We start from the raw sequence: 27,122 nt of genomic DNA on the forward strand, positions 1-27,122 counted from the left end.
CCAGCACCCAGGTGCCCTGACAACTGTCACCTTAAAGATGAGACAAGGTGCAGACCCATAAGTGCCTCATCCCGGCCTGCATGGGATGGGTGGCTTCAAAATTCTATTCTGTGGCCATCAAGCTTATAAAAATCAAAATTAAATTAACTTTACACTTTAAAAAGGAAAATAAACCTCGACTTCTGTCTCAGGCCATACACAAAAGTCACCTTGCAAGGGATCACAGCTCTAAAGGGACAAACTAAAAATACAAAACCTTCGGAAGAGAGAACGGCAGAAAACCTCACAGGTAGGGGACGAACTAGGACTTCTTGGGTAGGGTACCGAAAAGCACAAACCATAAAAAGATCAAAATTGATAATCCGGGCCGAATCAGGATGGAACACTTCTCCTCATTGAAAGATACGGCTAAGAAAACGAAGGAGCGAGTTCCAGGCTGGGAGAAAATATTTATGATACGGGTCTGCCTAAGGGTGTGTGCCTCCAATAAATCAGGGACACTCACTGTTCAATAATAAGGAAAAGCAGTCACCTACCACGACGGATCATGAGAGAAGATTTATGACCGGTTAGTAAATACATTCGCCATCATTAGTCACTGGGGAAGCATAAAGTCCAACCACACGCAATATCACACCACACCCATTAGAATGATTAACTGACAACTCCGAGCGCGGCCGGGGACTGCTCACCCCCGGTGGGTGGGAGGGTCAGGCGGTGCCGCCACTTTGGAAACACCGATGGGCAGGCTCTTCGGCGAATTACTTAACGCTACGGCCTAGCGGTCCCGTTCGATCCGAGAGAAATGAAAACGTCCGTCCCCACGAAGGCATCCACCTGAATGCTCATGGCGGCCTTACCCTAAAAGCCCCCAGACTGGGAGTAACCCGCTGTCCTTCAACAGATGGATGGGGATCCACACTGGGGTCCAGCCACACCAGGGAACACTACCCAACGATACAAAGGAATGAACCACTGGGGCAGCTGACACACACACACGTCCCAAAGCCGTTAGGCCGAGTCAAAAAGCAGGAGGCATCCTATGTAATCTCTTTTATACAAAGCTCTCGAAAAGCTAAATTTACGGGGTCAGAAAGCAGGTGGGTTGCTGACAAGAGGCCAGGGGTCATGGGCGGGGGTGGGGGGGCGGTTAACTGGGAAGGGACACAAGGGAACCTTTTCGGGTGACGTAAATGTTCCGCGTCTTGGTTTTGGGAACGGTTACAAGGGGGTATGCATTTTTCAAAGCTCATCAAAATATACACTTAAATGGGAGCATTGTATTCTGCATGAATCATACATAAGCAGGAGAGAGAAAAGATCCAGAAGGAAATGGGATTTTACCACCGTAACACCACTGACCGCACCCGGCGTCCTGGGGGCTGGGGGCTGGGGGCCGCGGACGGCCCACGGTCTGACGTGCGGACTTGGCGGCTCATGGGTCTGAGCGCGCAGGCCAGACTCCGCGCCCAGGAAGACAAGGGCGGACTGTCACCCAGGGTCTGCTAAGTCCGTGGGGACGGCCTGGGAGGGAGGCCCCCGAGGGGTCGTCAAGGGTGGAGCGTAAGACAGGGCTTCAGATTCTGTAACAGCACAGGGTTTACGTTCAAATGCTTACCTAATATATATTCAATCACAGGGGCAGCCTGGAGCCTTCTTTTTTTTCTCTTAATTTTAAAAATGATAGCAGGGCCTTACCAGACAGCTGCTTGATGGCCACCGGTCTCACTTTGTACGGGGTGCTGCAAGACAGAAGACAGTTCTCTGTGAGATGCCGTCCGAGGTGCTCCCAGCACGCCTGCTACGGGAGATAAGCACTCGGGAGAAATTGGAATTCAGCGGATTAGGGTTTTTTTCTGAAATTAGTTTCTCTGGCTGTTCTGAGCTTCCTCGTTCGGAAGAATTCCAAATACTTTAAACGTATCATTTAAATGATGAACTTCCTCTCTGATGTTCACATGTGGTGAATTCAACAAATTTGGTGATCGGGACCACTGACGCTCGGGTGCGGGATCCCGCTGGGAAGGGCTCCTGTGCCCACGTCTGTGCCAGCACCTGACTCGCACAGGGAAGGCACTCTGCCCCTGGCCCGGTCCGAGCTCCTGACGGCCACATCTCCCAAGTGCACGAGAGCGGGTGGTGTCAGCCGCCCGGCTGAACACGCACGGGCATCTCGGTGACGCCATCCCCAGTCATCACGAGGCCCCGAGGGGATGGACACAGAAGGTTTGCCCCTGACACACCAGGACTTACAGCAAGGGGCGGGGGGAGGGAAAGACGACTGAGCCAACAGAAAATAGTTCCAAAGAATAGGCAATAGGTCATAATAGTTTTTTAAAGAGGAACCTCAAGAGAGAGGCTGTTTGGGTTTTTGGTTTTGTGTTTTGTTTTTTGGTTTTTTTAGCAAAATTGCAAAACCTGTGACTGGCAGGCTGCAAGGACACAGGGAAGCAGGTGCAAAAGCATCACTGGGGGAGTATGGATGGTCACAGCCTTGGGGAAGGAGTCCTGGCAAGACCGGTTAACAGGCCCACGCGTGATCCTTGATCTTGACAGGCCATCACATGACCTTGACTCAGCGCAAGAATTTCGGAACAAACGTACCGGATGAAACCTTACTAGCCCGTGGGGATATCGTCCCGTGTCCTGTGTTCAGGTCATTATTCAATAAATTGTTCTCGGAGGGCTCACAGGTCAGGTACAGGTGACAAAGACAAAAATGCTCCTGTCCTCACGGAGGTAACGTTCCGCGTTCAAATATGCATTAGAGGGCCTGGTGTTCCTGCGCTGCTTGAATGGCTAAGCTCTAGAAATTCTCTGGCCCCAGTCAACAGGCGGCTGAGGATGCACTGGAGGCGTCTGGACAATGTCCTGTGGCCAACAGGCCCCGAAGCAGGCCGTGCCGGGAGCACTGCGATGAAGCTGTGTTTGGGGCCGAGTCTCCTGGAAGGTGCACGGGGCTCGGCTGAGGGGCACCTGGAGGCAGAGACCAGGCGTCTGTGCATCGCAAAGCCCGGATGAGGGGTAGGACAGTCCAAAGCAAAGGCTGGCTGGGAGCATCTGAAGAAGGCATTAAGGGGAAACGTATTTTGAAGGAAGACTCAGACGATTATGATATTTGCTTTGAAATGAGCCCAAAAGTATCGGCCTGAGGGCCACCGGGACCCCGCTTCTCATCAGTAGCCAGGTGGCCAGTCACGAGCCCTCGGAATCTGGAGAAGAGACCCTGGAAAGCTGACAGTCACAGGAGCACCAGCACCAGCCCTGTCCCGTGAGATGGCTCCTGAGTCTGAGGCTGGGGAAGCAAGCAGGCGACGAGCGGCTGCAAATGTCTTCAGAAGTGGAAGACGCTGGAGAGACAGCCTGACCACATGCACGGCCTACTTGGCCACTGTTTGCTGGGAAGAAACAAGATTCCAGCACTTTCCCAGAGGGGAAAGCCCTGTGTCTGGTGGACACGGCTTTCTGGTGAGCACCGACCTGGGGTCAAGGGCAGTTTCTTACGTTTTCCACACTCTATACCGGTGGCTCTCCCCCAGGGCTGTATACTGGAGTCACCTGGTGAGACTGAAAAAATCCCTCAAAAATTCACATTTAATGGGTGGGTCTTAGCGGGGTCTGGACCTCAGGGCCTTTGTGATGCTCTCTGGTGGTTTTGATCGGCGGGAGGGCTGCAAGTCACTGGGTTAGCGGCACTGGACCCCCAGGCAACTAGAGAAGTGGCCTGGAGAGACCTGGGGCAGGCGGGGTCTGGGGGCCGCTGGGATGGGACCTGGGAGGTGGCATCCACCCAGCATCACCACCACCACCTGGGAGCTGAGAGAACAGCAAATTCTGGGGCCCCAGCCCAGATCCAGAGCGTGAGGACCTGAGGGGTGGGCAGGGAGGGGAGGGAGGACGGGAAGTCTCCTGTGCAGCTGGGTGGGGGGCTGGTGACCTGTGAGCAGAACGGGTAGCTCTGGAAAGAAAATGCCAGAGAGCACAGAAACCCGGGCTTCTTAAGTTCGGCTCCCCTGGTGTTTCAGGCAGTGGGTCTCTGCATGGAAGCCACCCTGCGCATAGTAGGACCATCCTGTGCACAGTGGGACCATCCTGCGTGCAGTGGGACCATCCACACAGTGGGACTGTCCCATGCACAGTGGGACCATCCTGAGCATGGTAGGGCCATCCTGCACACAATGGGATGGGTAGCAGCAGCCCCACTCTCGGCCCACCGCCCCAGTTGTGACAGCCACAGTGTCTCCAGACACTGCCCAGTGTCCCCAGGGGAGCAACGCCTCCCCTGCCGAGAGCCACTGGCGCAGAATAAAGTACAAAGCAGACATTCGGAAGCCACAAAGTACAGACAGACAAGCTACGGACAAACCGCTGTTGAGGAGAAATGCCGTTTTGCTCAGAGACCAGCTTGTGCTGGTTTGAGTGGAACGCCTCCCCCCCACCCCAAGGTCAGTTTAGTCTGTGGACGTCGGGGGTGACAGGTCGCTCAAGACTCAGCTCCTGAAGCGCGATCTGGCCGAGCGTGTGCCGTGATTTACGGGACTCACGCTGGAGTCTTTGGGGAGCAGGTTCGTGCCGCTCTTTCCGGGGAGCCCGAGGCTGGCAATCGGAGCCCGAGGGTGTGGGGCAGAAGCTCCCGACGGGCGGAATTTGGGAAGACCGATGGGCACAGTGGAGGGGAGGCCTGGCGGAGGCAACTGGGTGCGTGGAGAAGGACGGTGCCCACCACGGCTCGCCGAGCCTGAGAGACGGTGTGGCTACGAGCACGGTCGAGGACTTTGTGCCTCCCAGCGGCTTCGTGCGGCTCCTTGCACTGAAGCCTTAAGCTGTGCGGGGGAGGGTCTGCGCCCTGGGCAGGGCCTGGGGGACCCGGCACCCAGCCCGGGGCGGATGGCTGACAGGCTGGCTTCTGGGCGTGGGACGGAGAGCAGGTGCCCACCTCTGGGTGCTCAGGTGTGCACACACCTTGGGTGGGGGGATCCTTCTGGGGGCCTCCAGTGAGGGTCTCAGACCACCCCATCACATGGAGCCCAAATGTTTCCAACTGTCAGTAAGCACCGTGGGCCCTCCAGCTGCTGGGGCACGAGTGGGGCCCGCCTGGGCATGCTTTCTCCTTCAGGTTTGGAATGGCCGGCAGGGCTCAGTCATCAGGTGGGACAGCCCAATGGCCGGAGTGACAAATGTCCCTCGGAGCAGATGTTCAGTGGGAAGCGGGAGAGGGGCTGGGGGGAGGGGGTCTTGAGGGGCGTACCCCGTGGCCCCTGCTCGCCCACCTTGCCCAGGTGCAGACACAGAGCGGAGGCCCCGGGGACTCGGTAGGTGGCTGGGCCAGGGGGCTGCTCAGGGAGCGGAGGGGCCCCTGCCCAGAGGCCCTGTCCTTCTTCCCGCCATACTGCAGGCTTGGCCGATTTTATGAATGTTCATGTTCGCAAATGTCCCTTTCCCTTTCCAGGTCTCCCGCAACTGCTCCTCAGGCCCCCAGGCCACCCTCCCCCCCCGCCCCGCCTCCTGTGCACACTGGTCTGGGCAGGCAGCACCGGGCCACCACCAGGCCACCACCAGATCTTGCTCCAGTGTGAACGCAACACCCCCGGGGCTGTGGTCAGGGAACCTTCTGGAGGCAGACAGTGGGGCCGTCAGTGCAGGGCCCCGGGACCTGGCTTCACTGCTCCTCGCCTGCCTTCTGTGCCTCAGTTTCCCCATCCGTGGCTCCTCAGAGGACTCTCGTTGAGAGCGAGCCCTCCTGAGCACTGTTGCAAATGTGACTGTCTTGGGGAGGGACTGGTCTGCAAAGGAACAAGCCTCCCTCGCCCCCCCCCCCCCCGCCCCTACCCCATCTTTGGCTTAAATTCGGATTTTCCTACAGCAGCAAATTGCAAGGACAACCTAGAGCCCCTCCCGCGCGTGTAGAGAAGCGTCAGAGACGCCCCAAGAACCCCGAGCTGCCGAGGCCGGCTGGCTGCCGCTTACCGTTCTGAATTGGCAGGCATGGTGGGGTCGATGGACACCATGGCGTCATCCGCGGTCAGCAGAGAGATGGTTGTGTTCCTGGAAGATACACCGCGTCAGCGTCCCCACGCGCAAAAGGGCAACAGGGGTCCCGGGGCCAGTCCGGCTCCCAGACACGACACTTGCGTTTGTAACACACAAGCGGCCGTGCGTAATTCCAAGGGGGGTTTACCTTGTCCTTTTTTAAGTAACTTAAAATAATTCTTGTTAAAGTTTATTTTATTTTGAGAGAGAGAGAGAGAGTGAGCACAAGGTGGGGAGGAACAGAGAGAATCCCAAGCAGGCTCCGCACTGTCTGCGCAGAGCCCAATACGGGGCTCCGTCGCACAAACCGTGAGATCGTGACCTGAGCCAAAATCAAGAGTCAGCTGCTTAACCGACTGAGCCACCCAGGTGCCCCCATTTTTAAGTAATTTAAAATGGGAATCGGAGGAAGTCTAAGTTACGGAGTCGGGAGATCAAGGAGACGGCAGCGAGACAGCAAGGAGCGTTTATGTTGGCCAACGACGAGTTCGGTTTGCTCCCCGACCGCACTGTGGGGGCCCGTGTAAGCGGGGCACGCTCTCCTACGAAGCAGTTTCGAGTGGGTGAGCTGAATCTTCCCCCGACCTCTCGCCCCTGGGGTCTCGCCTAAGCCGTGTGGCCTTGACCATGTTATTTAAGCTTCTCTGCCCTTCTGTGGCGTGCACAGGGTTGTGGGGGGTGATACCCAGATCCCGGGTTGTCCTCAAGAATTATACACATGTATTGTTCAGCACAATGGTCAGGGAAAGATGCCCGGGACTGTGGGCCAGTTTTGCAGCTACAAACTGCCATTCGTTGTCATTCCAGGCACGCAATTTCCTCCCCTGTCTGTGAGACGCTCCTGGTGTCCCGTCCCGGCCCTTGACCGGGGCCACAGCTCTGGAGTGAGATGCCACGCCACGGCCACTCCTGACCACTCTTTACAATCAGAAAGTTAGGAGAGAGGGGCGCCTGGGTGGCTCAGCCGGATGAGCGTCCGACTTCGGCTCAGGTCACGATCTCACCGTTCGTGAGCCCGAGCCCCACGTTGGGCTTGTTGCTGTCAGACCATCAGAGCAAAGCCCGCCTCGGATCCTGTGTCCACCTCTCTCTGCCCTTCTCCCGCTTGCGCTCTCCCCCAAAATAAATAAATATTAAAAAAAGTCAGGAGAAAGACTGCACTCAGACTGTTGATTGGGGGAAATAGCTCTTCTGGAATTGTGATGATTCCGGGAGGGGGTCACTGGCCTTTTCAACTACTCTCAACCCGTCTTCCCAAACGTTGCCCCATGGCCACCAGACCCCGTCCCGAGATGGAAAAATCTCACCTGTGTTAAAGCCAAAACACAACCACCCTCCTTTGGCCTTTCTTCGAAAGCAAATAAACAGAAGGAGAAAAACCCCTCGGAAGACGGTGATTTCTGCCTAATTCTGCCCAGCGGTTTCCTCCATGAACACAGGCCGTGGCCCAGGCCCGCGGGGTCTCATTCACGGATCCGAAAGGGCTCCCACGTGTGAACCGAGCCCACCGGGCCCTGGTGCACCTGTCGTCCTCAGCCTTGGCGGCTCGCCCTTCCTTCCCAGGCGCCTTCCCCTCAAGGTGCACTGGCCTGGCGAGGCCTGGCCGGCAGCGGGGCGTCCGGATCACTCACCGAGGCAGGCCGGTGGCAATGCAGAACAGATCCATGATGTCACTGGAGTTGCAGTATTTGCTGAAAACCACCTGTAAGACACAAGCAACAGGGAGGTGACGGGCGGGCGGGGCGGCGTGCCGGTTTCCATGGCGACGTCAGGCGCCTCCAGCCCTGCCTCCCGCCCAGCCTGCAGGTTCACCGTAAAAAGAGACCATAGAACTGTGGGCACGAGAATGCTGGAAGAATGTGTTTTCATTCAGCCCATCCACGCGGACTGTGAAAACTTCAGTTTTTCTTTTGTGTCTTGGAAAATGTCGCGAGAGGTAAAGCTCTCACCCGTGGCGCACACCTGCGGGGGACGGTCACCATCGGTGACGTCTGACGCACAGGCAGACCCCCTCGGTTTCGTGACACGGCATTGCGGGGAGTCTCCAATGACTCCTGGAGACCGTTATGGAAAAGAGTTTGTTAAAGGTGATTAACTTAAATAAAAAAAAGGTTGCCCTTGTGGACTTCGGGGGGCTGAGGCTGTAGGACTAAATCCAAGGGGGCATCACCACGGGAAAAGCCAAAGCGAACCGGCCAACCAGCGGTCTCCACAGCAAAACACGTAGAAGGCAGGCAGGTGCACAGCGCCCGGGGGGTCCCGCCCCGGGAACGGGGGAGAAACACGTTTGCGTCAGCGTCTTCTGTCCAAGGGGTCCCGACTGTGAGTCTCTGCTCTGAATCCCTCCCCGGCAGCGGCCGATCTCCGTGGCTGACGGGGTGTGGACAGTCCACGGCAAAGCCCCCGTCTCCACCCACTGGACGTTTTCCTTCCACATCGTCCCTGGCTGACCACCCCTCCCCTCGTCCCTGTGTGGCGAGAGGCAGCCCTGGGATGGGTGGGCATCTTCCGGTGCCCAGAGCACTACTTTCTCTTCTAAGACCCTCTGGGTCTCTCTTTACAGGACGCAGTGAATACTCTCCCCCGTGCACCTCGCCTTTCTGTGACCAACGCCACTCGCCGTGCGCTGCTGGCCTGGCCACGCTGAGGCCCAGCCAGCGCGCCCTCTCCCCGCCGGCCTATCTGCACCCGCAGTCACGGCGCTGGTGGCCCGCCCCGCGCTGGTGGCCGCCGCCCTGGCTCAGCCTGGCGACCTGCAGTGGCCCCTGCACTGTCCCTGCTCCTGGTCCTGCCCCAGCTCCCAGCCTTGGGACTCGGACATGGCCGTGCCACTCTCCTGTGCAGCAGGGACTCTGGCTGCCCGTGTGGCCGCGTCCTAGCTGGCTGCGGGGGTGGGGGGGGGGGGGTTCCGGCCTGGGGCCTCGCCGGGGGCCGCCCCCGCTTCGCTCCAGGCCGTGGTGCCCCTCCCCGGGCCCTCCGATCGGCGCCACCCCTGCTTTCTGAATGCCCCTCCCCCCACTGCTGGCTGCATTACGAAGCCTCCCCGCCCCCTGGAGAGGAGCCTCGCCTTTATGCCAGGCCTGCATTTTCACGACGGCGCATCCCCAGTGACCCCAGCGCAGGCCCGAGCGCCACAGTCTATGCCTCGGCTTTTCTGGCCGCGCCGTGAGCAGGCAGGGCCTGGGTCTGGGGTCCTGGCGATTCGCCCACCGGCACAGCACCACTTCTGACGTTCTCGTCCTGAACCTCTGTGAGGTTGACTGGGGGCTTTCGTCCAGGCCCCGGTGAAGGGCAGGGGTGCACAAAGGTGGCAGGCGAGGGCGTTTGCAGAGGGGAACGGAGAGTCACTTCTCCCCCTGGCCCTGCTGACGAGATGTTCCTCCAAGGGTGTGTTCGGTGGAAGAATGCCGATGTCTGGGCCCCGGCACGAGGATTCTGAGGCAGAAGGTCTGGGCTGGGCCCCGGGAACTTCGGGTTAGGAGCCGGGGGTCTCCCGGCTGCCGTGAGCCCCACGCTCCTCCCTCCCTGCCTGACCACAGCAAGGTCCCTCCCGGGGGCCTGGGTGGGCTGGGTGGGCTGCCTCAGACCAGGAGAAGGGGCACCCGTGTCGTCGTCAGGGCAGACGCGACACCTTCATAGAGGTCGCCGCCCACGCGGCTCATGTGCACGGAGGCTCCCCACGGCGGGTCGGGGCCCTGTGCCAGCCTGCAGCGTTCACAGGCAGGGGCGGTCTCCGAGATTCTCTCTCTACAGCATCTTCTGGAAAGCCAGCTTCCGCCGTGGGCTCCTGGAGGCTGGACTGAGGAGGGGCGTGGACAGCAGCGTCCCCGAAGATGCATGAACGCAGCCCGTTGAGACGGGGAGGGCTCCTCTGACTCTGCCCAGCGCAGCCGGCCCGCGGGCGGGGATTTCCTGTTGCAGCGGTTGGGGTGACAGCGTGGGAACCGGGGCGCCTGGGGGACGCTGACGCGGTGCCTCTGACCTCTCCGACCCCGGGCAAGCTTCTCTGTGCTTCAAATTTCTCTTCTGTGGGAACGGGCAGAACTGGGCAGAGTCACGTCTATGCCATGTCTCTGCATCAGCCAGAGGCCAGGCTGTGATTCCGCCCGGAAGGGCCACCTCGGAGCCCCAGAGAACGGGACGAAAACTACCTCCACGCCAAGGGGCAGACTCCCGGGGACGGGCTTCTGACGGCCTCGCTCAGACAGCGTTCAGACCGTGACTCTTTTTAGCTGGAACACAGACAGCTTCATGGGCTCACTCAGCCCACAATCGGTGGACGGGAACGCGGTCCAGGGGGGCGTGTCCTGTGCTTGTCTGCAGAGGCTTCACCGGCATCTAAGTGCCGCCTGTGGCCGCTGGAAGAGAGACACTGTCCTGCTCGCCCGCCCAGCCTCAGGACAGCTAATCACAGAAGCTTGAAAAAATGCACGTATGGGGTCTCCCGTTGAGACGAGGTCAGGCAGGCTCACGGGGCGCCCCGGCCCGCCTGCTGCCCCGTGGAAGCTACCCAGCCACACCGAGCGAGGCCAGCCTCGCTCCAGACCCAGAATAACCCCCCGTCGAGGTGATTTTTGACAACAGACCAGGAGGCCGGAAGGAAATCCGGGGTAAACAAAACAGATGACGCTGGGTGTCTCCACTGGAAGGTCACGCCGCGTCCCCTTGTGATTCTGCTTCAAGATTACCCCACGCAAGGGGCGCCTGGGCGCCTCAGTGGGCTAAGCGTCCGACTCCGGCTCAGGCCGTGATCTCACGGTTCGTGAGTTCGAGCCCCGCATCGGGCTCTGTGCTGACAGCTCAGAGCCTGGAGTCTGCTTCCGATTCTGGGTCTCCCTCTCTCTGCCCCTCCCCAACTCACGCTCTGTCCTTCCCTCAAAAATAAACAAACATTAAAAAAAAAAGATCACCGCATGCAGGCGTATGGTCCTTGGATTTCCCTTTTGTGCTGGTTGTGACATCTTCCTAGTTCCCCCCCCCCCCCACCTTCAGCTAATGACGTCTTGGACGTGGGGCCGTCTTACGTGTGTGTGAGAGCCAGGCTTTCCCCTGACCGAATACGCCGCGAGCAGGTGAGAGGCTGGGGCACAGCGACGGGCGTGCCTGATGGTGGCAGGGCTGGGACGGGGGTTCTTCGCTGGTGGCAGGAGAGGCTCCCCAGCTGAGGTCAGGTGCTCCTGGCTGTGGGAGATGCTTTTTCGGCTCGGGAGACCCCCCACACCCCGGGCAGCCTTGCCAGGGGGCCCCGTGGCTTTTGGTTCCCGCGCCGAATCATTCTGCAAATCCTTTCCCTTTTGTGCAGCCAAGAAAGAGTGCTGGAAACAGGAAATGTAAACGGGAGACGTACAGGGAGCAAGCCCACAGAAAAACACAGATTTCGTATTTCCATCCGGCTCGAGGCAGCGCCCGACGCAGCGCCCGACGCTCGTAAGTAAGCGACGTGGGTCCCCCTAGACCCTTTCGCGCGGTTTGACTGGCAGCACCGTGATATTAGAGCAAGACACGAGAAACACACGAGGACCCATCTCTCGCCTGCTGGATGCTAATCTTCTTGTTCGGCTGGGGCCTGTGATGCCAGCGGGAGCTTCTGTGTCTAGAACCTTCCTGCTGCCGCATAACCGATGAGGGGCACGGGGGCCACAAGCCCAGCCCCATGCGGGATCAAAGCCAAAGAGGCCCCCTCAGGCCCCGCCAGCCAGTGGCGGTCGGAACGCGTCCAGGGCCGCCCCGCCCCGTGCACACACCTGGCCGCAGCACCTAGACTCCCAGGTCGTGGGTGTCATTCCGTGCCTGCACTCACACCAGCCTCCTTCCAGCGACAGGGCAGGGCAGGGCAGGGCTTGTCCCCACCGGCTACTCCCTCTGCCCACCGGCTCCTCTCTTGCCCTCCCCACCCCTCACTGGGAAGACGGGAACCTTGGAGCCTCGGTTTGCCATTCTGCAGATGGCACCGATTGCATCAGGCGACCTGCTCCCGGGTCCGTGAGGAGCGACATGGGAGGGCGGGTGGCTGAAGGCATCATTCGGACACCGTGTTTCCACACAACCCCAACGCCAGCCGTCTCCACTGCGCACGGACCTCACGGTTCCCGCTGGCTCTGGAATCCCGCGCTTCTGGGTGCCGGTCTCCCGGGGGCTCTGGGTTGCCAAATGCACCGGATGACCTCCCGCTCCATTTTGTTCGGCATCCAGTTTTGTTTTCGTAGGACTTCAAATTTACAGCCTGTGGGATTTCCAGGGCTTGAAGAAGGAACATCTAACCCAGTTCTCTGCTTCACTGTTTCTTGGGGAGGGAGCAATGCTTGACTCCAGAAAGGCAAAGACGGAAGCAGGGGTTGGGAGGGGGATCCCCAAGCTCACAGCAGGACGGTCCTGCTGCTTTGTGGCACCGATCAACAGTCGGTCAGGACGAGGAAGAGAGGCAGGTGTCGCTGGAGCCCAGGTTGACTGGACTTTCTGGCTCAGCTCACAGTTGGGACCAGCCTTGACCCATTCCTATCGGGCCGCCCAGGGCTGAGACCCGGGGCTCTGGCCAGGTTGGCTGAGCGGGGCTCCTTCCTGACAGGCGTCCTCCGGGCCTGTCCTTACAGGTGGGGACTCAGGTTCAAGGCGCAGGGACGGCAGTGGCCAATGCACACCTGTCAGAGCGCAGGGCATCTCCACCCGCTAGCTGTCCAGCACATTTCCCGCAGCCCCAGATCGGGACCCGCCCATACGCACCTCCTCACATCCGTCCACCGCGAACCCTGAGCCTCTTGAACTGACATAACCCCACTTCTGTTTCCAAGTTATCAAAAGCACCTCGACCGACGTACTTAGAGGAGCAGGGCTGGTGGCTGCAGAGGGTGGCCATCGGCCGCCAAACCCACAACCGGGTGGTCTGCGGGTTACAGACACAGGATGGGCCGGTTCTAGAGGACGGGGTGTGGCTTCTCTCTGATTCTGGGTCCAGAGGCCTCTTCCCGGAATGTGATTCTGTTCACAGAGGGCCCTGGTCTGTGTTTTCCCCGCTCTCCCCGGACTCCCCTTTCAGAGGCTCGTGGAGGGAGCGTGCGGGGAGGGACCCCCGAGGTCCCGGCTTCCAGCCACACTGTGCTGCTTGCCTGCCAAAGGCAGGGGGGTGGACGGGGTCTCCGGGCCGCAGCGCCAGCTCCAGGCAAACGAGTTCCCCGCTACAACGCTAGGCGGGTGAAGATTTGATCGTGGCTGAACCGCGGCTCCCGGAGGGCACTCTGTGTGTGGTCTTCCTGCAAACCCAGGCGCAGGACAGCGCTGCTCCCAAGTCCCCTCCGGGAGCATTCAACCAGGACCTTCCACGGAGCGATGAAGCCGTGTATCCGGCAGGAAGCGCGCGGTGCGGATGTGGGCGGGCATCCCGCGAGGAGAGGAGACCCCAGTGACAGTGATGAGCCACCTGGGATGTTCCAGAGCAGAAACAGGATTTCGATGGGTGCACTGACTGGGAAACAGGACGCGGGCCAGCAGTGACACGGGGATGGGGTATGGCGGGGGGGGGGCTCCAGGCTTCGGCGAGACCAGCAGAGGTGATGAGGCATTCACCCACAGATGGGGGCAGCCCGGACCTTTTCCAGAAGGTTCTTCCCCCTACTCAGAGGGCCTGGGAGTTTGGGCTTCCTCATCCTCGGCCAGTGGCAAGCTGCCAGGGCTCCTTCGTGTTACCCTCCCGTTTCCGGCTGTCACCTCTCACCCGGACCACTCCTGCGTCACCACACCTGGCTCCGTGAACCTGCGAGGTGTGGTGTTACGCCCAACAGTACGGAGGGACTGGCCTGGCGAGACACCTTTGGTGGCCAATTCTTCAACTCGGCAGCAGTGTGCATGGCGCGGGCAGCGGCCAGGCTGTGACTCACAGGCTTGACGAAGCTCCTATTCCAGCGGAGGAAGGCAGTGGCTGGTGTGCGCCCCGGTCCCCGCACGTCCGCACCCCTCCCCGGGCTCCCAGCCCTGCTCCGCATCTGGCCGTGTCAAGGCAGGCCCGGCCCCTGCTTCCACGTCCACCCCAGCCCTGACCACAGGTGGCCGTGGCCGCCACACCGTCCGTGTCTCGCTCTGCCGTGCCCAGAGCCTGGCGCGGGTCCAGCGGGTGGCGGACGCTCAGGAAATGCCGGATGCCTGTGGCGGGGGCGGGGGGGGCTGCATCCCACGTTGGCCAGATACCGGGGACCGTTGAAGGATGTATTATGCCTCATGACACATTCACGTGCGATTCACAGACAAAGCAATGTTTGAGGAAAGCTGGTCTTAATGTCCACCGTCTGCTCTCCTTTTGTTTCCACTTTCCCCTCAGGGAAGGACGATGACAAAGCGTGGGGGGTGCACAGCCCCGGGCTGGGCCCCGCGGTCCCGGTGCACAGAACCAGCCGGGCTGCCCGGGGAGGGCCGCAGGGCGGGTGGGCGCTTGTGTTCCGGAGGGGGCAGGTGCACAGAAGCGGGCTGATGGCGTCTTCATGGCCTTCACACACATGACTTGCAGCTTCCTGCCCGCGGGCCTTGCTCTGCCAGCTGTGGCTGGCACCGTCTCCGAGGAAATGACCCCCTCTTGGGAGCCGTCGGGCTCTTGGGCAGGAGTAGGAGAGCCGCCGAGGGCTCAGGCCTGTGGGTGCCCCCCCAGGCCCCGCGCTGCGCCCTTCCGGGTTTCCCGCACCCTAGCGCCCCCCCAGGCCCTGCACCCTGTCCTTCCAGATCTCCTGCACCCTGTGCTCCCGGGTCTCCCACACCCGCTCGGGGAGGCGGGGGCCCGGCCGAGGCGCTTCCCCGCAGCTGCTGAGAACGACTCTTGCTGGGCTTGTCACATTCTCGGGTGGACTGGCACGAAGTCAGTGACCACTAGAAGCTGGGTTTCCTGCGCAGATATCTGTGGTTTTGCATTATGAAATGCTCCCCATCCGGACAAGTAAGATAACCAAGTGGCTGTGTGGGTTTGGGCTGAGTTTTGCAGCCTGGGAAAGACGACGACCGCCACCATCACAGAAGAAAAGTTCAATCTGCGGATGTCGGGAGGGGACTAGGGACCGGGCACGGTGGGGGTGGCGGGGGTGGCCTCCCGAGGGAGCTGAGCGTCCCCGGGGATCTCCTCCGCGAGGCCGGCCACCATCCTGATCGGGGCGCGCGCAGTCTCACGAAGCTGGCAAACCAGACGGCGTTAGTCACCTTTCAAAGTCACGGAAAACGTCCCCAGAACTCCTGAAAATCATTAAAAACCTCTCGGTGTCAGACATGTCGTGCTTTCGGGGTTGGCTGTTGTAAAACATGCAATCACGTTCATTGACTTGCTGTTCCCGTGTATGGCGCCTGTGAAATTTTTTACTCAATTGCCTTAGCAACAGTTTTCACAGAGCTGCTTAGAACCTGGGGGTAACGAATCTCAGGCAAAATTGTCCTCATTATGATTCTCCTGCGGTGTTGCCCCCCAAGGGATGTTACGGGCTTCCGCTGAGGATACTGAGTCACAGACACCACACTGCTGGGGTCCTAGCACAGGGAGGGAAGACGCTTTCCTCTTCCACCAAGTCCCCCTTCCCGCGGAGCAACGGGTGAGCTCTGCTTCTCCACACAGGGAATGTTCCGTGTGGCCTCCTCTGGTTAATCAGAACTGGATGGATGCTTCCGGGACGCTCGCTTCTGGCCCCCCCAACCCCCCTCGCTCTGTTCACACCGGCTGTTGATCTCAGCCCCCCGGGGCATTTTAAATCTCAGTGTTAACTTGTATTTACTCTTGTAATTGATGATGATGTTCATTAATTATAAATGTCCCGCTGACATGAAAAATCTGTACTCCACCAAAACAACGGTACGGACTTCTAAAAATAGCCCTATCGGCCTCCAAGAAAATAGAAGGGAATAACCAAATTGACGATGGTGAAAGAGTGATAGACGGCCAAAATCTGGAAGCGACGAACGCGCCCTTCGACGGGTGAACGCCAGCACGCTGGGGTCCGTCCACACCACGGAACACCGCTTAGCAGGAAACAGAAATAAATTACCGGTCCACACAACGACCGGATGAATCCGGAGGGATTCGTGCCAAGTGAATAAAAGCCAATCCCCGAAGGTTCCATACTGTGTGATTCCATTCAGAAGACACCCCTGAGATGACAAAACTTTAGACACGGAGAACGGATTAGCGTCAGCCAGGAGCTGGGGACTGGGTGGGTGGCGGCAGGAGAGGGGAGGATGAGTGGGGGGTGGGGTCTCAAAAGGGGTGATCGGGGGGTGGCAATGAGAATCTGTGCGTTTGACAAACATGTATACAACGCAATACGCACACGCGAACAAGCACGATAAAGCGGGCGAAACCCGAGTGAGGTGTTGGGTCAACTCAGCGTCCACGTCCTGGTTGTGACACTCCTATAATTTTGCAAGAAGTTGCCACGAGGGAAACTGGGTTTCCCTCTGGGTTTTTTTAAGTTTATTTCTTTATTTTGAGAAAGAGAGAGAGAGAGGGAGCAGGGGAGCGGCAGAGAGAGAGAGAGAGGGAGAGAGAGAATCTCGAGCAGGCACCGCACCGTCAGCACAGAGCCCGGTGCGGGGCTCGAACCCACGAACCGTGAGATCATGACCTGAGCCAAAGCCAAGGGTCAGATGCTCCAAGGGCTGAGCCACCCAGGCGCCCCTCTCGGTATTCTCTGCTACAACTGTGTGTCTACCTTTCGAGAGGTTTTGTGCGGTAGCTCTGGCCGGGGGTCGCGAGGGGGCGCCCTGTCCGGAATGTGCACCCACACGGCCCTGGCGGAAAGTGGTTTGGCAAACGCTTGCCCTCTGACCCAGGAAGCCGTTTCCAGGAACTGCTCTTAGGGAAACAATAACAGGGAGCATAATAATAAGAGCATTTATAAAGTGCCCTTCTAACACCGTTCACGAGTTCACGAGTTGCCCTTTTCACGAGTGAGCTCACGCCTACGGTGAGCCAAACCCCTGACCTGCGCGGCCGCTTTGCAAGCAAAGAGCCACGGCCAGGGAGGCTCCTCTCCTGTTACGTATTGCAGAGAAACGGGATTAGGAGAAATATCACATAAACGACGAAATGACTCCATTTGAGCTAGTCTCCAGGACGGAACGTTATGTTGGCACTAAAATCATGTTTCTGAAGACGACTTCACGTTCTATCGGAAAGTACGGCTGACGTAATGCTGAGTGAAATGATCAGGGTAAAGAATTATGTAAATAAAAGAGAGCCACACACGCACACACACACGAGAACACAGCCTCGGGAGAGGTCCCGAAACGTCTGGTGGCACAATGGGTTCTTTTCTTTTTATATGCTCTGCGTTTCCCAAATATTCTACAGTGACTCTGCAGGGCTTTTAGAAGCAAGAGTTATCTAGATCTGGAAGCTGAGGTTAGTAACTGATAACAGAAGTAGCTTTATGAACATCCCCCCCCGCCCCCCGAGCACGTGCTGTGCTGCATTTACATAGAATTCTTAGGAGACAAATAACGGCCTTTACCATTTTTTATTCGGAAAGAATATTCTTTGGCATTACGCCAAGCAGATGAGGAAATTAACCAGAGGACAAAACCCAGAATTTAAATAGCGCTCAGCAAGGAGTGTGGGAACCAGCGTGAGAGGGAGGCACCAGGGGAACATGGGGGGCAGGGTGCAGAGCCGGCAGGGGGTGGGGGGACCCAGAGAAGGCGTTGGGGGGAGGGCAGAGCAAGAATCCAGGGCAGAGAACGAGGCCAGGTGCCTCCTGGGGCAGAATGAGGTGAGAGAAAAAACTGGGGCCTGGAGGGACCCCACGGGGCACTGGGACCCGAGGAAACCCGAGTCGGGGAAACGGAAGGGGGAGGCCAGGGGGCGCTCCCGTCCCCAGCAGGTGCTCTGAGTGCTGGAGACGCAGCCAGGTGCTCCCCCATGGGCCGGGACTCCCTGTTAAAGAATTCCTAGGCTCCAGACCTTACTGGAACACCCCTCAGACCCATGCATCTTCAGGGCCCTGCTGACCAGGGACCAGGAAGGGTGTGGAGGCCCGGGGCCTCCTGCTGAGGAAGCTGCAATGAGCAGGCTCAGGGGCCCTGCAGAGTCCAGACCAGCAGATGGGCTGAGACCGGCTCAGGCGGGGAAGCGGCTGACTTCTGAAGGGCGCATTCTGGTTGACCAGAGCCGCCCTGGGGCACAGGGGCGCAGGACGGGGTCCTGGCAACCCCTGATTCAGATTTCCTTCCTTCCAGTAGATCGCCTCAAACTCCTTTAGATGTAATTACAAAGCAAACCCTCGGCTGTAATAACCTAAGTATCAATGATCTGAGGGGGGGACACATTGTCTTTGGGGTCAGGTCCGCTGGGTTGGCCCCCACGAGGCTGCCCCTGACCGCTGTCCTAAGGCCGAGTCCTGGCCCCCAAGTCATGGGGCCACACAGCCCTGCTCACGTCCGCAGGACAGTGTGGGCCAGGGTGCGCTCCTCAGGGAGTGTCTTGGGGGCCAGTAAATCTGGGGCCAGTGACGTTAACTGACGCTGAGGCCGTTAGCCGGTGGATGCCGCCCCGAGCTCCCGATTCTAACCCCAGTGCTCAGGCAGGGACCCCCTCTGTTCCCATTCGTTCTTTACTGCGTGCTATAGATGTGAACTTACAGGACAAATGGGTACTAACACATGTCACTTAACTTTATATAAGCTTCACATATTAGGATTGCATGTAAAATTTTGTGTGTGTGGAGGGGGAAGCAGTTGGGTTGCTAGCACTGTGCAAATCACAGCACTAACTCTTTGGCCATCAGGGCAGAGTAAGTGGGTCTGGCCACGAGTAAGTCAGCTGGGTGAGCGGCTGCTCTCAGCCGGCTTGGTCTGAACCGGCCGGTCTTGGTTTGCCTGGAGCGTGGGCCATTTTAGCTGTCTCACATCCCTTGGATTACCCCTGGCGGGACGCTGGTGTTGTGCACTGCTCCAGGCACATGCAGGGCAGAGGGGTGAGCAGGGAGGAGCCACAGACGTGAGTTCACTTCCAGCCTCTCCTTTTACCGGCTCAACCCAGGGCAGATTTCTTAACCGCTCTGAGGCTCTGACTCTCCGGCAGAGTGAGGAAAGTAGTTTTCCTGCGCCTCTGGGATGTCAGGAAGGTTCATCATGACACACAGAGAGCTTGGTGTGCACCAAGTGCTAAGTTATGTGGCCTCTGTGATTACAGGAGGGGCCCTTTGAAACCCTTCCCTGGGGATGGGGCTGGGGAGGCTCCTCCTTGACCCCTCAAAGGCCATTTTCACAAGCAAGAGGCAGCAAGGGCACACAGCTTCGGCCTCGACATGTCGGCGTTCCTGGGTGTTTCAGCAGAGTGTGGCACGAAAGGACGTGTTATCTCGGGAAAGCTGTCACAGAGCAGGTTCCATCGCTCTGGTATCCTTGTACTGCTCATCAACCACATTCAACTACATCCACAGTGCAATGAAAACTGGGGTCAGATCGACGCAGACGTGTATTGATTAGTTCATCGAATCACCAAGCAGGAGTTGAGAAAACTTTGCTGGGCTCAGGGATCAGCGTGACCTCACTCTGGTCCGGGTTCCTTTCGTCTTCGTTAAACAGGAAGAAAGTCTTCGGAAGATGAGGTCCCCGAGGGCAGAATTGTGGGCGGTTCTTTGCCTCCCACGGAGCACAGGATCTGCCCATCAGATCCGGGAGCACTGGCGCCCAAGGGTTGGCCTGTGCAAACGAGCTGGGGCTGAAATTTGCATCTGCTGGTTTGTGTCACACCCCTGATGATGCCAGAGCCACCATCGTCACCTCGACTGTCACCTCCGCCATCACCTCCACCTTGACCTCTGTCATCACATCTTCACCACCACCACCATCACCACGACCTGACAGGATCACGACTATTCTTGAGCCAGAGTCTGAGCCCAGTGACCCTGGGACATCATCATCACCCCTGTCACAGATGAGGGCTCCGAGCCACAGAGAGAGAAGAAGCTGGCCTGGCCAGCGCGGTCCCAAATGCAAACTTGGACCCGCTTGGCTCTGAACCCAGTGCCGCGTGCTGTTCCTGAAGGGAGACCTCTAGGGGCGGTCTGCACGGGAAGCAGGAGTGGTCTCTTGGCCTCTGCCACTGTCACTTGCCCGTAATGGCATATCCGTCCTCCCTTTGCCTTGTTTTCAATTATCGGTACTTCTGATGACATATTGACTTAGGCTCCTCTCCCAGAGGAAAATAAACCAATTCAAATTCCTTATCTTTCGTCTATCAAACTGTGACTTATTTTCTGTAGTTCCTAGAACCTATTCAGGTTTACATCTGCTTCTAGAAGCTTTCATAAGGCTTTGTCTGCCTTCAAAGCACACCAGGGTATTTCGGTCTGACTCCTGGATCCCATGCCCCAGCTTCAGGAGTTAGAGCTCAACCCGCACCGCCCATAAAGCGGCCAAATCACGGCCCATCCCTGGACTCACAACTTTTCTATCTTTGAGGGAATTAAAAGACGAATTTCCACCGGCTTTTTAGTGCCCAAGAATTACAAGTGTTTAATATAGAGAACAGGCTAAAAAGAGACCAAGACCAAAATCCCACATTTTATGTTTTTAAATACTCAAGAAATAAACACGTGTCACCGAGGAAGCATGTGGGCCGTCTACTTCTCTCTCCATCTATCTATGTCTGCAATCTGTCTGCGATTCACCTCTAATTACAAATTTTACAGTCATATAAATGTGAGCACAATGTTTTGCCCCTTGTTTTCGAACCCTTAAGGATGATGCCGCAGAGTGGATTACAGTTAACTGTCAGGCAATCCGCTAAAATAAACTCTCTATCAGGCCTCATTTCCCTTTCCAAGTTAGGAGGTATTTTTCTGGTCACTGCGTTTGAAAAGAATATAAAATAACAGCGGAAACTACCATTTATAAGTATGCACCAGACTCATTACATACATTCCTCTACAGAAGAGAAGTTTTGTACTCTGGAAACGTTCGAGCGTGCACGACAGCGGAGCCCCACCGCGGCCCCCTACCCCCACGGCCACCAGCACAGGCCCAGCCCGAGTCATCTGCACCCCGACATCTCCCCCGCGGGGTGACTGAAAACCCAGGGTAGACATATGGCTTCATCTGTATGGACTTCAGCGTGGATCCCTAACCTACGGGATCCTTTCTTACGGTTCAAGACAGCCACGGGGCGATATTCCACATGGAAGGAAAACTAACAACAATCTCCCTTATCATCCTTCGGGGCGTCATAGCTACAGGTGCATCTGTATTTCTATATCTGGGTCTGTATCCGGGCCTGTATCCGTGTCTGTGTCTTTAAGGATCAGAAGTAGCAAGCGTTCACCTCCAAATAAATGGCAAGGAATGTAAAGGGCATGAAATACGTGGATAGGAAGAGACTTAGGGAGACCGCAAATAAATACAATGTGTGGGCCAGGTTTGGATCCCGAATTGAAAACAAACACGTGTGTGAGTGTGTGAGACACGGTCCCCTTTCCTTTCCCTGCGCGATTTGGTGAAGAACGCTCATAACCTTTGGTCCTTAAAGTACCCTTGAGGGTGGGTATCCTTCTTCCTGTTTTGTAGATAGGAAGGCTCAGAGAGCGTCAGGAACTTTTCCAGAGTCACACAGCGAGGGAGCGGCGATGGAGGGGAAGGGCGTGCGTGAGTGTCCGGCAGGGGGCGATGGTCGGCGGGGAGGGGTGAGGACGCGACGGCTCAGGGTGACGAAGGACACCCGGAAATACTGACGACCGCCCTCGGACGCGGCCCAAAGTCTCCCGGAATGGTGGGAGGGCTAGCTGGGAGCAAACACAAGGGGAGTCCCCCAAATACCACCCTCCCTGCCCCTGCAGGGCCCTCTCATCCTCACAGTGGGGGTAATACAGCTCCACGTGCCTCGAGGTGCCGGGAGGCCCCCACGGGGCGGTCGCCGCACCGAGCCCGAGGGCTGGAGTGACCCTCGCACCCCATGGGTAGACCTTTCCCTGAGGTCTGTGCTGTGGCGCGCGGCACCCGAAGCCAGCCTTCCTGGTTCAGCCCCAGCTCTGCCTCTGACGCGCCCTGGGGTTGGTGGGCACACTGTCCTCATCTGCAACACGGGGAAGACGAGACACTGGTCGCCCTTGTAACATACTTGCAAATCCCTGCTACGTTGTGGGCGCGAGACGAATGTGTGCTAGGCAGGGACTATCCCCGTGGCGCAGGTGTGGAATCCGAGGGTCAGGATCCCACAGCTACACGCGTGTCTGTGCCAGATGCAAACTGCAGTCTGCTGATCCCAGGGCTGCCGGATAAGCAAGCGGGGCCACGGTGGCGGAGGGGGCTGGGGGGCGGGCGCACGGCTAACGGCCCACCAGGCATCTCCTTTCGGCTCCCGTGCACGCACGGGGGGCCCTCTCGTCTGTTAAGCGAACGGGTCTGGAGGCACGTTTGCTCAGCACGGCATGAGTTAACTCCGTCAAAATGAACAGCAAAATTTGGTGTGGGAGTAGAGTAGACAGAAATGTAGGACCCTGCTTGGAGTGTGCGGGCAGCCGGCAGGCAGGGGAGGCAGTGACGTCATCACACGCACAAATAAAGGCAGATGTGACCCATCTGTGAAGGAGGGCCGGCCTTGAGGGACGGGAGGCCACAAGGAGCACGAGGCACCGGGCCGCAGGTGCAGGGAAGGCGCGACCGCCCCACTGCGCCCCGTCCACGCTCCAGACCGATGATCCCGCCGGCTTCGGGGAACAGCCGTTATGTGAGGAGCCTTGGAGACAAGGGCCTGTGGTTTAATCCGAGGCCGGAAACACGTACAACTGGGCGGCTAAGAGCCCTGTGGCGTCCTTCTCCGCCCTCCGAGGCAAAGCCTCAGCAGACGCGGTAAGATTGGGGATCCTGGGAAGAGATGAGCCCGGATTCTCTGGATGGGCCGTATGGGAAACCCCCGAATGGCGAGGCCGCAGAGAGGGACAGGTGACACAGGAGGAGGAGTGGTGTGAAGACAGAGAGTTCGGGAGGTGCTGAAGTGTGTGGCCACGAGCCAAAGGGTGCTGACAGCCCCCCGAAGTAGGAAGCAGCGAAGAACGCTTCCCTCTAGAGCCTCCGGGGGCGGGGGGGGGAGCTCTGCCAGCATCTTGAGGGAGGTCCCGTGGTGTTGATCCTGGACTCTGGCCTCCAGAACCGCGAGAGGATAACCTGGTGCTGTTTTCAGTGACGCTGACAGCGGGAATGCGCTGGTGTCGGCCCAGGAGCCGTTGTGTCCTTGGCCTCCATCCTAAGACTGGACTCTCTTTGCAGAGAATAGGAATCCTTGAGGCTGCGTGAGGCACGGAGTGCGGATATGACTGGGGGCGCACCCCAGGAGGGGCCGGGCGGGCCGGATTCCAGAGAGGGGACCCATGACCTTGTCCCCCAGCCCCTCCCCTCCCGGAGGGGGCCGATGGGGGCCTGGGCGGGGAGGCCGGACAAGAGCAGCCTGGGGATCCACGGGAACTCCTGTCCTGGTTGACAATGCTCATCAGCAGGACACGGCCGCCCAGACCGTCTAAACAGCCCTCCAGCTCGGGCTCCGGGCCTGGGCTGGGCAGGATTTCAGGGCCCCTCTCCCTGCGCCTGTGTCTGCGAGGGCCCGCGGCCCCCTCCGCGCTGAACCCATTTGTCATGGCCGATCCATTCACCCCTCGTGTCACTCTCCGGCTTGCTCTGTTTTGTTTTCTACTTCTGGTGTCTGAGGCCAGTCTCCGCCGTGATAAATAACGGACCACAGGGGACGGAAAATGCAAAGAGCAGACAGCCGAACGGGTAAGAAATGTGTGGGGGTGGAGTCCCCCTCCAAGGACTGTTTTGTGTGGGGACATTTCTGAAGGTGTCTCTCCGGTGGACAATTGCTTTACTTCTGGGGTCCCATTCAAGGGTGCCCGACCGTCCCGTGTCCCCTCACTGGGCCCCTGCCTGGCTCTCCGGCCCGACCTGCACCCTTGTCCCCCAGGGCTCTGTTGGGCTCGGCTGTATCAGGAGGCTGAGTGCGGCCAGCGAGACCGTCCTAGGCCCCAGGCTCCTTCGTGCCCGGGGGCAGGGGCCGCGAGGAGGGCCACCCACGGGAGACCCCCAGCCTACAGCCCGCAGCCGCATCCGGGAGGGGCGAGGGGGTGGCGGGGCAGGGTGAAAAGACGTGGGGAAGCCCTGTGGCAACCAGACCTAGCCTGGGAGTCAGGAAAACCCTCCCCAGGGAGACCCCGAGCTCTGGCACCTTGGAAAGCGAGCGAGCGGCATCACTTCCATTGTCTCTCCCGGCAGGAATGAAATCGGGGCGGGGGAGGGGGGAGGCAGAAGTGCGCGGGCGGAGGGGCTGTTCGCGGGAAGTGGGTCCTGCACGGTGTCCCAGAGGCCTTGGCCGAATGGCAGGTGTTGGCTCTGAGGTCAGGAGCGGGGCGCAAACCCTGGGGATCCGGGTCCTGCAGCCCTTTGAGGAGAACCCGTCAAGGCGGAAGGCTCACGCCCCTTCCTGCTCCAGCCTCCTTCCCGGGCATCACACAGGGGACCGCGGCTTCTCTCGAGAGGAATCCGCGCACCATCATTCTCTCCTTATCCAAGTATTTTCACGGAACCCCAGAAATCACTCACCACCTCTGGCCGCCTCGAGACACACGATGGCCCGAACTCGCATGGAACCTGGAACCCCCAGCTTCCGTGAGCAGAAACAGCCCAGGACGACCCGGAGAAGCGGGTCACATTTTTCTGTCCTCCCGTCCACCTTCCGGGGGGCCGGCCTCGGGCAAACCCCGCTCCCTCCCGCTAGTGACGCCACGGGGACCGTCCTGCGCCACACCGCTCCCTCTACAAGGCCACTCTGTTGCCGGCGCGGAAGGCAGGCAAACGGAGGCAGGGGCATGTTTTTATTCAAAGTTCTTTTTCATGACGCTCCTCCAAATATAACTTTAAATCCTCTTTGAAATAACTGTAATACTCCCAGAAGGACTGGAGGTTAGGATGGGGACAGCTCATCCGGCATCAGTCACGAGCTGAGGACGACGCGGGCACCGGCACAGGGAGGGGACAGCGCGGGCAGGCGGGGCCAGACGCCCTCACCCAGCCACCCTGGTGAGCCGAGGCCAAGGCGTGGAAATCGGAGACGTGGGAGAAAGTGGGCAGCTGGGTGGCCACCGGAGTGGAGGGATCCAGAAGCCCTCATCTGCACGGGGGAGGAGTCCCTCCTTCCTGCGTCCGGGGTCTCCTCTTTTCCCTTTCCTTTTCATGACCTTGAGATTTCACTAGAAAAATCGAGGATGGTTTTCCTGCCAGAAAACAAGTGTCTCTGGGTGTGGGCGGCAGGGGCCTCGTGCTGGTCCCAGCGGGCTGCGTGCCTGCCGCCGAGGTGGCTGGAGTGGCCCCCCGGCCCTGCTTCTTGTCCTCCACCCGCCAGGCTGAAACGCCCCGTGCCTCCTGGGTGGCTGCCACATGTCCCTGCAAAGGTCAGGGTTTCTGCTCAACGCCATGGGACTCTGGGGGTGGCCTGTCACCGCGATGGAACCTCAGCCGGGGGCCGTGTCTCCGCAGTCCCGCAGAGCCAAAGGCCCGCACGCGGCTCACCGTTTAGTTTGATGCCTGGGGCTCACAGCAGCTGCGTGAAAGCCGCCAGCTCCCCGACTCTTGCTTCCAGAAGGAGAGCCTGGCCCTTAGGAGGGGTCCGTTTGCTGCCTGGACCCGCCTCGCTCCAGGGCGTCCTCTCAAGCTGCCTGCTCCTGGATCCCTCTGGAGGACGCACAAGGGCTCACTGCAGGGGCTGAGGCCGAATCAGAAACCCACACTGGGGTGTCAGGGGCTCTGCATCCAGCCTGCGGCCTCGGCTGCTCCCGCACCAACACCCAGGAGACCCAGGGTCCCCATCCCTGGGGAGGCCCCGGGCTTCAGGGGAAGCCCTCGGGGGGAAGCTGCAGGCCAGGAAGCTAGCTGGAAGAAACAGGGTGCTCCGGGCAAGAGGTGGGGCGCAGGGTGTGGGGTGGCCTGTGACGCGTCTATACCTTCAGAACAGGAGCCCGTGGGAGCCGGCGCGCCCAGCCACAGCCCTCCAGGCTCGTTCAGGGCCACGGCGTTAGCACCGGCGACACTGATTAGGGCTCTAACACAGGCAGCACCTGGGGGGCAGGTCTGATTCTGACTCCAAGAAAGCCCTCTCCCCACCCACCTGTCGCTTCTCAGCGCCTCCCCCTACCTCCCACCGACCTTCATACTACCTGCCCACCTGCCCACGTGTCCACGCAGCGCCCCGAGGCTGATGCCCCACCTCCTTCACCTGCTCAGCCCCGGGCCACCCGGCACCGCTTCCAGAAATATTTGCGGGGGCGGGGAATTCACTGCTCCTACACTTCCCTACTCACTCCTCTGCTAGGGGAAGCTCCTCTCTGGACCCCGGCTCCTTGGAATTTTCTGGGCTGGCTTTGCCAGGTGGGGGGGCACAGAGGCCATCTCCCTCCTCTGCTGCTTAGGGCTCAGCCTTCCAAACAACACCCACAAAATGGGATCAAATTCACGCTGGGATGGGACCACAGCCCTGCACCCTGGCGGCTCGAGGGCGGAGTCTGAAGTCCTAAGGGCTCCGCAGGCCATGGCCATCTCTGGAGTCCTGTTTCCCAGCCCTTCTGGTGTCTGTTCTGAGCTCCGGATTTTCTGTTCTCCGCAGTGCCGGTAGGACGTCTTAGGCTTCAGAAGCTTCTAGAGATCTGAGGGGATGTACGAACCTTTAAGCACTGCTCACATCTTAACTGTTCTCTGTGTGAAGTTTATATAACGCGACTCTGGGCGAAGACATCATTTTGGGGGCCTCCCCCCAGCACTTTGGAAATGGCTCAGGCTCCCCAGCCACGCCCAGCCCCCAGCGGCTTCGGTGGACAGCCAGCCTTTCCATAAGCACCCAGGGGGTTAGCCGCTCTTGCGAATGTAAATTTAACGTGATTGAAGATTCTAGAGGATAATGTCAGCGGTACTGGGTGCTGCCTCTCTCTCTGGCATTCGTAAGACTATAAAAGTTAAAAAAAAAAACACCCGGAAGGCAGAAGCTGGGAGGATAAAGAGCCTGAATCACCGGGCTCCAGGGCTCCGTTAACCGTTCTGCTTACAAAACAAATCGGCCCAGTGGGCGACTGGCCTCCAGGGTGACCAGACTCCATCTG

General features: G+C 59.0%; 1 protein-coding gene across 3 annotated transcripts in view; it reads right to left on the reverse strand.

Moving 5' to 3' along the window:
• Positions 1–27,122, reverse strand: part of PDE9A (phosphodiesterase 9A) — an 88,728-nt gene that overhangs the window by 52,843 nt on the left and 8,763 nt on the right. For 2 of the 3 annotated variants that reach the window (XM_078452732.2, XM_060640539.3), the window contains exons 2-4: positions 7,662–7,732; positions 5,968–6,045; positions 1,699–1,742 (exon numbers count right to left, since the gene is read on the reverse strand). In XM_078452732.2, coding sequence (XP_078308858.2) covers positions 1,699–1,742; positions 5,968–6,045; positions 7,662–7,732 — 193 coding nt within the window. Of the gene's footprint in view, positions 1–1,618; positions 1,641–1,698; positions 1,743–5,967; positions 6,046–7,661; positions 7,733–27,122 lie in introns of those variants that run through there. The other variant, XM_060640540.3, reaches the window with a different exon arrangement.

Source organism: Panthera onca, chromosome C2 (assembly GCF_046562875.1).
Source record: "Panthera onca isolate mPanOnc1 chromosome C2, mPanOnc1 haplotype 2, whole genome shotgun sequence".
NCBI lineage: Eukaryota > Metazoa > Chordata > Mammalia > Carnivora > Felidae > Panthera > Panthera onca.